The 10,682-nt window shown below is 42.9% G+C and overlaps 2 protein-coding genes across 2 annotated transcripts; both read right to left on the bottom strand.

Moving 5' to 3' along the window:
* Positions 1-264: 264 nt before the first annotated feature.
* Positions 265-1,189, bottom strand: LOC147463846 (uncharacterized). Its single transcript, XM_086491604.1, has one exon. The coding sequence runs from the start codon at positions 852-854 to the stop codon at positions 339-341; it is 516 nt and encodes a 171-aa protein (XP_086347730.1). The 5' UTR covers positions 855-1,189; the 3' UTR covers positions 265-338.
* A 7,603-nt stretch (positions 1,190-8,792) lies between these two features.
* LOC147463845 (uncharacterized) lies at positions 8,793-9,739 on the bottom strand. The gene has a single exon (XM_086491598.1). The coding sequence runs from the start codon at positions 9,370-9,372 to the stop codon at positions 8,857-8,859; it is 516 nt and encodes a 171-aa protein (XP_086347724.1). The 5' UTR covers positions 9,373-9,739; the 3' UTR covers positions 8,793-8,856.
* Positions 9,740-10,682: the final 943 nt, after the last annotated feature.

Raw genomic sequence — 10,682 nt, 5'->3', positions numbered from 1 at the left:
TTCGTTATTAGAAACCAGCTTCTCGACGCTTTGCCTTTCCTTACGTAGCGCAGAGGGCACCTGGAGCAGTGTCCATGACGCTACATCTCATTTACCCGACGGCAGATGTCGGGAGCGGTCTCTCTCTCTCTTCCTTCCAAAACTTCACAGCGGTGAGCGGTACATGTACAGCTGCTCCGTCTCTCTCTCTCTATCTCTCTCCTCTCGTGGCTGGTGACACTGCCTTTTCATAGTGGGTCATAAAAAATTGGCAGGCAGCAGATCTAACACTACAGACCACAAAGGCGCTTCTTCTCTCTCTCTCTCTTACACACGCAGCGATGGAGTGCAGGCAGCTCCTAGTGGCAGCTCTGACGGTGGCGCTTTCTCTCTCTATACCGGGCATATTGGTGCAGGAGAGCTCGGCCGCCACGCAGCCCACCCACATTGAGTTCTATATGTACATCGCCGTCCAAAACAGAAGCTTTGTGGACAACCCGGCCCCCTATACCGCCATTTTGTCCGCCTCGCCCGACCAAAACCAATCCTTTGCCTTCGGGGATATCCACACCTTCGACAATCCCCTCACCACCACCCCCTCCCTCAACAACACCCTCAACATTGGCCACGTCCAAGGCTGGTATGGCAACACCGGCCAATCCATCCTCACCCTCTTCCTTGTCCAAACCTTCTCCTTCACCACCGCCCACTACAATGGCACCCTCAGCTTGCTCGGCATCGACGTGGCCACCGACTCCATCAAATATGCCCCCATCGTCGGCGGCACCGGTGACTTTGCCTTCGCCCGTGGAGTTGCCGAGCAAACCCTCGTCTCCACCAACATCATCGACAGCCGCACGGTCTCTTGGTTCCATTACAAGCTAGATCTCAAGTATTAGCACTTTGTCCTAATTTGTGAGGACTCCACCATTGCAAACTTGCTCTAGGTGGGGCTAATGGCCACATTTCATAATGATATAATTCACTCCTTTGCATCTTCAAATCGCCTCCCCATGTTTCAAGGTACTTCGCAACTAGTCATGCCACTCCCTTGCCACACGATCGCTATTTTTGGCGACTAGCTTAGTATTGTTCTCCTCCTCATGCTTGCATTCTCTTGACTGATTGTGTTTGCATTTTCCATGTGAGCCCATTGTACTTTCATCTATATACATTGCTTAGGGCAACAAGGCTTTAAAAATTGAACAAGATCTTGAGTACATGTATTTTTAACAAGTGACGAGTGTGACTCCCGTCGCCTCCGGGGCGGTGCTGCCATAGAATAAGGTCAATTCATTTCAATACTACAAAAGAAGCAACCATGCAAGCCTCACAATACGTTTTTAGTGTACATAAATAATAGAACCTTTAATTCCCGCATGTTTTCCAAGCAGATTTGTCCCACACCATAAGTGCTACACCTAGCAAGCCAGAGAAAACCCTACCAAAGCTAGGGCTCTTCCTATCACAATCACTTAGCATAGAATACGATAAATTAGAAAACTGTATTGATTTTCTCCATTGTTTCACATTGGCATTCATCCAGATATAGGTTTTTGAGAATTTCTTTTAGCTACTACAAAACATCCAATTATCCTATTGCCATGAAATTATAAACAAATAGAGCCATCAATAGCCAACATGGTTTTCCACAGGGCTAATAAGCATATGTACATATGTAAGTGAATGGATTGAAATTCACAGAACCACACTCAAAGGGATTTAAATAACAACCACATTTCTTGCCAATAACGTTGCATTTCTATATCCCCTTGCTAACATTATATCTTTTGATGATTACATTGCATATGGAAGCGCTTGCATAATGCCACATACGTTTAAGATGCAATCACAGGAGAGCAGTTTTGGAGAGAATTCCCTATGTTGAATCAAATGCCCAACCTAGAGCATACCCATTGTTTCCCCCACACTTAGACATGGCATGTCAACCAAAAGTTGAAAGGGTGGACGCCCCTAGCTATCCTAAGATCTAGAAGCACAATCAAGATAATTGGCAATAACTATGCCTCTGGACAATTTGAATAGGTAGTTATATACTATATCTTTGTTACATGCAAGTGTAATAAGGCCCTTTACTACAACTATCTTTAGTACATGCGAGTGTGGTTATGGGGTAGGGAATGGACACTTAGTGTCCATTCCTCATAATACCTGTGACCCCTTGGCGACCGGCGGAGGCCGGGAGCCATGGGGGAGCAGGTATTATGAGTGAATGGACACTAAGTGTCCATTCACGACCGTCAAGGGTCGTTGGGAGGCGGGCCAAGCTCCTTGCATGCTAAAAGACATTTGCAGAGCCGCACACTAGTTCTGAATTGATGCTTCGCTTGCTGATGCGCCTCAATGCGTGTTGGACAACCTGCAACAGTGTTTAATTTCAGAGGACACACACAGACGAGGTTCATGGATTACGAGTGCTAACAGGGCATAAAATTATTGGCGATGATCGAAAAGAGGTTGATGATTAATTACGGCCGCTGATGGGGCATATAATCATTCGTAATGATTGGGAGGTTGATGATGATTAATTACAGTTGCTGAACTGTCGTCAATCCGTCGGTTGCTGCAGTGATTCCGCTCCAAAATTGACACTTGATGCAAGGCCAGGATCGCCTGCCCGCCAACCAACGACCTTGACGAAATTGTACTACAACTATCTACATCAAGAGCTTGCTTGAGCAATACCAAATTCTTTAAATCTATCCCTTAAAATCAAGAGAGTTTTATCTTTGTTAAATGCAGGTTTAGTAACAACTCTCTTTTGCCATGGAGGCCATGTGGTTATAGTCGTTCACTACAACTATCAACACCAAGAGCTTGCTTGAACAAAAGTAGTTAAAAAATATATAATTTATAGCAAAAACATCCAAATTCTTTGAAGTTTGACGTGAAGTTTTAGAGTCTTAACTGTGCCCTTTTCTCTTTGGTAAAGCAAAAAGTTTCAAAAAGTTGAGTGCATCTCAAGGCTCACTATAGTTTTTTGAATAAAAGGGGATATTTCAATCCAATAAGATGAATATTATGTTGTGAGGTAATAAATCTTGCTAACATTAGTAGTACAACTTTAGAGAGAGAGAGAGAGAGAGAGAGAGAGAGAGAGAGAGAGAGAGAGAGAACCTTCCCATCGACGAACTACAGCCAGCTCCTTATGTCCTTGTACGCATCATGTCCATTCCTATGATTGTTGTAGTTTAGTGCGTCCGCAAGCCTCACCTCGCATTGCCAGTACCCGTGCCTATATCTACACCTATGATCAAATATTTTTTCCAAAAACTTGGGAAACCTACATATGGACAACTCTAAAGGGAATTTGTCTATAATTACAAAATTCCTTCAAATTTTGTAGGTTTACAACTGAGAGGTTATGAGTCTTAGTGGGAGTACAATAGACTTAGGTTTTGTTTAGCTCCCACATATACTCGCTTCACCAATCGGCAATGGCTGCCCTTCTGCTTGCTGCTCATTCCTACGATTGTGCTAGCTACCTCAGCTATATTTGTGCTACCCTATGTTTGCATGCATGTCCTGCTTCGTTGCCCCTCTGGCGTACACATTGTGTGCAACAATCCACCCTTTGATATGTGTATTATTGGCTTGCTAGCTGGCTTAGAAAAATTGATCTACATGTCAAAGGCCTCACTTGCACGCTTTTGGATATGCACCATGATCTTGCATTATTGAGAGCTTGTCCACCCCATTAACCTTCAGCCAATGCCCCATATGACAAAGTTGTAAAATGAATGTAATATTGTTGGCTATGGCAGAGTAGAAACTCTTTGGATTCTTGTAGTTGATTATGAAAGGTGGACATCTTTGGTTGGAATGCAGCTTGATGTCCAAACGCGTAAAGCGGCAACGGATGCAAGCACATCCCTAGTAGTTTTGCACGGAGAGAGAGAGAGAGAGAGAGAGAGAGAGAGAGAGAGAGAGAGTCTCACCTATCGGGGAGTGGCATATATTTTCCCATTGACAGGCACATGAGTGAGGCGGCCAACATGCACAAAGGTTAACTCTAGAATGGTAACCTAACAGGACATAAAAGTGTCCTTTTAGGGTTTTGGGAAAAAATTCCAAAACCATAGTAGATCCACTCATTTTGAAAAATCCTTTCATGAGCTTATAGTTCAATAACTACTACATATGGAAAAAATGAGAAACTTGTAATTTTTCTCATCCCTTGGTCACTACAAGCCTCCAAAGTTGATGGACCAGTGCATTTTGCCCAAAACAGCAATTTCTTACGGTTGATTGCATATAAATAAGACTGGGGATTTTTATAGGACATGAGATAAAATGCCCCGTTAATTTCAGTGGGTTGGTGACCAAAACATATGGTTGCTTTTACCTCACTAATTTTTTTTTGGTAAAAGAAAATAGGTACAAAAAAGTTGCATTTTTGCCATTCTGCGGACCTATCATCAAAGTTTCTGTAGTCACGCTCAATACAGGTACTATATACATGTTTTCTTAGTTTCCTTTGGGCCTTTTGATTCAAAAGGAGCCATGGAGCATGTCAAAAGGATAATGGATCTCCTACAATTGGAACCTTGGGGGCAATGATAAAGTGCTAAATACAACAAACATGAAAAAATTGGGTTTAGCATTGTGACCTCTAGAAACCCATAAAAGCTACTCAATATCTAGCCAAGTTTGTAGTCTATGATTAGATATGGTTACTACCTACAAAATACACACAATTGGCATAAGAAACTAGCAATATTGAGAAATCTATACTTGCTACTCTAAAATGTATAGTATTCTTCAGCAATCAAAAAACTCAACCATCATTATATACTATGCTATATAGCATATTAGGTCCCCCAAAACTCAAGGACGATTAGATTTATGTTATACATTACACTTACACAATCAAAATTGAATTTGGATATCAAGAAAGTCACCAAAAAAATCATGAAAGTGCTAATTTTGGCCAAAAAAACAGGATTATGCAATTCTTATAAATTGGTCATAACTTTCAATTTTAACACTTAGCTCTCCCTACAAGCATCAAAACATGTTGAGAACTATGGAGGCCTAACCTCTAGCCATCTAAACCTCACAAACATGAAGTTTAGAGTGGTATAGTTTCCAAAAATTGAAAAAAAGCCAAAAACAGAACCCGTTTTTTCACACAGTTTAGGTTCAAAAATGTTGTGCAAGAGTAAGGTTAATGGTGAGATCGATACTCAAAAAAAAATGCTAAGTTTTTTTCAGCTCATAAGGCAACTTTGTGGATATATAGCACCTAGAAATTCATTTTCATACTCTTCAAATAATTCAAGCAAAATGGTCACTTAACAGGACACAAAAGTGTCCAAGGACATAAAAGTGTCCTGTTACCATTCTAGTGTTAAGCATGTGCATAGCTCCGGTGTAGGCAACTCGACGCTTATCAGCTCCTCTAGGCAGCACCCACCCCGTGACCTCACTTGCTCTAGAATTAATCCCTTCAGTCGTAGCTTGCCTTGCAGCCTCATATAAATAGGTAGACTCTCTCTCTCTCTCTCTCTCTCTCTCTCTCTCTCTCTCTCATCGCGGGTTATCTCTTGCCGTTTCTCTGGTGTCCGAGTTTTTGCTTTATCATTGCATATGACTAAGTGTTTCTCCACTGACAACAAAGGAGGAATCGAGTAGTATCTCTTCCCACGACTCCAGGTGGTATAGAGCAAGAAGCCTACAACTCAAGGGTGATAGCACACAAGCGTGTAGCTCAAGGGTTAGAGAGGTGCCAACTTGGCAGCCAGTTAGCCATGGCAGCATCAGGAAAAGAATAAGGGAGGCTATGGTTGCATGAAAATGTAGCCATGTGTAGCCTCCCTTCAACCTTTTTTTATATAAAAATAAGATTCACAAATAAAAGTGGCCCACCTTTTATGCCACTAAAGAATGTAACTGGTGAGAAAAAATTGAAGATACAAAGATGTATAAATGTACAAAAGCATACACTCTCTCTCTCTCTCTCTCTCTCTCTCTCTCTCTCTCTCTCTCTCTCTCTCTCACTCACTCTCTCTCTCTCTCTCACACACACACACACACACACACACACACACACACACACACACACACGTGCGATGTTTCATGAGAAATGAGAAAGCTCAATTGTCCCTAAATTTATGTGAAAGCTTTAAGAAATCAACCACGAGATTGTGTGATCCACCAACGGCGAGTCTTGCTCGCTTTTATTAATGGGGTGCTATGTGGCTCACTTAGGCATTCACATGCAGAGGCAAAACAGATAGAGAAGAGGAAAGTCCCTAAACGGACACACGTTATATTCACCTCTTCATCCCCTTTAACACCCCCACAGAAGAGAAACACTTCGTCATATGCAATGATAAAGCAAAAACTCTGACACGGGTGTGTTTCTTGTCCTACCAAAAAATTTGGACTCTTTTGAGCTCGATGCACATGCTCTCATGCTCGCCCACTCCCCATCCGGTCGTCAGCGTGGAAGAGGATCAAAAGAAAAAGAGCTAGAAGAAGGGTGTGGAGCATAGGGGGAAAACTAAATTGGAAAGAAAACATGCCATTTTCTAGCCCCTCACACTCCCACACTTCAAGGAGTCGGCATGAGAGGGAGCCCTAAGTTCAAGGAGGGTGTAGACTTGTGTGCTACTTGAGGCGTTTTTGAAGCTCCCGATTGGCAATTGGCAGAGGAAGGCAAAGGGCCCCATTGGCACCTCGAAGAGGCATGTAGAGGGTCATCCATAGTGGCTACAAGCATTTGCAACCACATTGATGAGCACCTCTATCTTTTAAATCAAGAGAGACTTCTGTTGCCTTTGGTGGTGGTGCTGCCACAATGGAAAAGAGAGAAAATCTTGTACAAAATAATCTAGGTATTTTACACCATCTCTCTCTTTATACACACACACACACACACACAAACACACACACACACACACACACATGTATATATATATGTATGTATGTACATGTGTGCGCGCATGCATAAGGAGGGTGTAGACTTGTGTGCTACTTGAGGTGTTTTCGAAGCTTCCCATTGGCAATTGACAGAGGAAGGCAAAGGGCCCCATTGGAACCTCAAAGAGGAAGGTAGAGGGTCATCCATAGTGGCTGCAAGCATTTGCAACCACGTGAATGAGCACCTCTATCTTTTATATCAAGAGAGACTTTTGTTGCCTCTGGTAGTTGTGCCGCCACAATGGTAAAGTAAGAAAATTTGTACAAAATAATCTAGGTATTTTACATCATCTCTCTCTTTACACAGACACACACACATGTATATATATGTATGTATGTATGTACATGTGTGTGTGCGTATGCATATGTCTATGTGCTAGACTCTGATTGATAAAGATCATAAAGTGATCATTCTACATTTGTAGTGACTATACATTTTTCTTGCTTGATGAGTCCCTCCAAACTTCCCTTCTCTTCTCTGTCTACACTGTCTAAAAGGATGTCTACACTGTCTAAAAGGATATGGCAAAGTGGGAATAAACCTCAACCTCTATAGTCTTCAAAAGAGGAATCAAAACCATAAACCATAGCACTACTCAATATGAATGAGTATACACACCAAAATGACTCCACAATGTGCATACAACTGCAATCCACACTCAATGTCTCCGTGCATAAACAAGCACCGAAAGAGGTGCAATCTTGAAAACTGATCAATGCGGAAACAATGTTCTTAAGAGAGCTCACCAATACTTAAAAGTAATAGTTGAAATGCATGTACAATGGGCATCAACCATGCTCCATAACCATTTGCAAATTCATCCGCAAAGGCCATGAACTGAAGCACGAAATCGTTGTCAAAGTGTCTTGTAAAAACGTGTGATCCACCAATAGTGTTCAAAAATCGCGTCTCTCGAGAGACCGCCCTAATGCCAATTGAAGAGTGCACGAATGTGGTGCGTGTGCAAAGAGAGAGAAGGGAGAGTGAGAAAACATAGAATGTGGATGGAGCAACTCATCACAATGTGTAAGAGAGCCCCTTATTCTTCTACCTTATAAAGAATAAGATGTGTGCAAGTGATGGACGATCAAACATCTCTGACGTGTCCGACCGGAGTAAGAAAGAAGCACATTGTTTTTACCCCAACAACAATCATGTCTCTAGAGAACCTCAATTTTTCCTTGAGGTGCTGATAGAGTCAAAAGCTAGGGGCAACTAAAAAGTAACATATGGGATTAATTTCATTAGCCAGATATACAATTTGCAACGATATTCATATGTAGCAACCAATTTGCGTCTATGATCACAATTCCTCTCAATTACGGATAGCCACCACATTCCCAATCTATCTCGACATAACCTCTACAAATCGTAGGTACACTTTGATGCAAGGCATCCCAAGAAGGTGAGTGTCGGGAGGCTACTACTATATGTCAACATATGACATCACTCCATCACCAAGATTTTACGGCAAGGCCGACCGGTTAACCCTATGCTTGCCATCTGTAAAAAAGACGGGATTCGTTATTAGAAACCAGGTTCTTGACGCGTCAAAATGCTTTGCCTTTCCTTACGTAGCGTAAAGGGCCTGGATCAGCTGGAGCTTCAATCGCAGTGGTAGAAGCGGTACGGGTGGTAAACGGGAAAGGCCTGTGCATGACGCTACATCTCATTTACCAGACGGCAAAAGTCGGGCTGCGAAGGTGTGGGGAGCCCATCTCCAACTCTCTCTCTCTCTCTCTCTCTCTCTCTGCTGTGGCTGGTGAGACGTCCCGCCAGAAGAAGAGACTGCCTTTTCATAATTGTTCATATAAAAATGGCAGGCAGCAGGTCTAACACTACAGACCACAAAGGCGCTTCTTCAATCTCTCTCTCTCTCTCTCTCTCTCTCTCTCTCTCTTACACACGCAGCGATGGAGTGCAGGCAGCTCCTAGTGGCAGCTCTGACGGTGGCGCTTTCTCTCTCTATACCGGGCATATTGGTGCAGGAGAGCTCGGCCGCCACGCAGCCCACCCACATTGAGTTCTATATGTACATCGCCGTCCAAAACAGAAGCTTTGTGGACAACCCGGCCCCCTATACCGCCATTTTGTCCGCCTCGCCCGACCAAAACCAATCCTTTGCCTTCGGGGATATCCACACCTTCGACAATCCCCTCACCACCACCCCCTCCCTCAACAACACCCTCAACATTGGCCACGTCCAAGGCTGGTATGGCAACACCGGCCAATCCATCCTCACCCTCTTCCTTGTCCAAACCTTCTCCTTCACCACCGCCCACTACAATGGCACCCTCAGCTTGCTCGGCATCGACGTGGCCACCGACACCATCAAATATGCCCCCATCGTCGGCGGCACCGGTGACTTTGCCTTCGCCCGTGGAGTTGCCGAGCAAACCCTCGTCTCCACCAACATCATCGACAGCCGCACGGTCTCTTGGTTCCATTACAAGCTAGATCTCAAGTATTAGCACTTTGTCCTAATTTGTGAGGACTCCACCATTGCAAACTTGCTCTAGGTGGGGCTAATGGCCACATTTCATAATGATATAATTCACTCCTTTGCATCTTCAAATCGCCTCCCCATGTTTCAAGGTACTTCGCAACTAGTCATGCCACTCCCTTGCCACACGATCGCTATTTTTGGCAACCCAATTTGTATAATTTTCCTCCTCGTGCTTGCATTCTCTTGATTGATTGTGTTTGCATTTTCCATGTGAACCCATTGTACTTTCATTTATCTACATTGCTTGAGGCAATAAGGCTTTAAAAGTTGAACAAGATCTTGAGTACATGTCTTTTTAACAAGTTATTTACAAATAAAAGTTGCCCACCTTTTATGCCACTAAAGAATGTAACTAGTGAGAGAAAAGCGAAGATACAAAAAATGTATAAATGTACAAAAGTATTCAATCTCTTTCTCTCTCTCTCTCTCTCTCACACACACACACACACACATACATCATGTGCAATGTTTTATCATGAGAAACGAAAAAGCTCAATTGTTATGAAGTCTATGTGAAATTAATCAATCACGAGCTTGTGCGATCCACCACCAACATCAAGTCTTGCTCACTCTTATCAATGGGGTGCTATGTGGCTCACCTAGGCATTCACATACAGAGACAAAACAAATAGAGAAGACAGCTGCTTTAGACAAGGGACAAGAAAACTTGGCATAAAAATGATTCAGTCTTTGATTCATTTATGTACATTAATGTCATAATGAGGTATCAATCTAGTCTTTTTGTCCATGGGGTAATTTGGAATGATTGTCATTAATGTGAAAAAGGGTACGTAAATGACGAACAACAGTTAGAGCCAAAAAAGATCCTAAGAAAAGGTAGTCTCACCTACATCCATGCAAACAAGACAATAGATTCATTAGCCTTGAATATGTATTACGGGTGTCGTGGAACCTTACTAGTTATTATCCATGTCCATTTTACAACCTTTTTAAAACATAAGCTTACTATCCAAAATAAATGTGAATCTCTGCTGGAGTTTTACTTGTCTTTTTGTGACCAAAAAGCCATTGCGTTGTTTTATCTCGGCTCAACATAATGGGTCTAGTCGCACTTTCATTAATTAATTAAGGCTCAAGATTCGTTCGCGACTAAAAACATCTAAGATAGACTGACATCTAAGGTAGAGGCAATGCATGCGTGTCATTTCGGCTTCGAGCCTCCCCCCCCCCCCCCCTTTAACCTGCGGCAGCAGTCCTGTCAACACACACACAGAGAATCACAGAAATAGG

The sequence above is a fragment of the Adiantum capillus-veneris genome, chromosome 2 (assembly GCF_014529385.1).
Source record: "Adiantum capillus-veneris isolate H3 chromosome 2, ASM1452938v2, whole genome shotgun sequence".
Lineage (NCBI taxonomy): Eukaryota > Viridiplantae > Streptophyta > Polypodiopsida > Polypodiales > Pteridaceae > Adiantum > Adiantum capillus-veneris.
This window is presented reverse-complemented; position numbering and strand designations above follow the sequence as displayed.

Coding starts and splice junctions, on each gene's coding strand:
- LOC147463846 (XM_086491604.1), bottom strand. CDS start 854: ATGGAACCAAGAGACCGTGCGGCTGTCGATGATGTTGGTGGAGACGAG.
- LOC147463845 (XM_086491598.1), bottom strand. CDS start 9,372: ATGGAACCAAGAGACCGTGCGGCTGTCGATGATGTTGGTGGAGACGAG.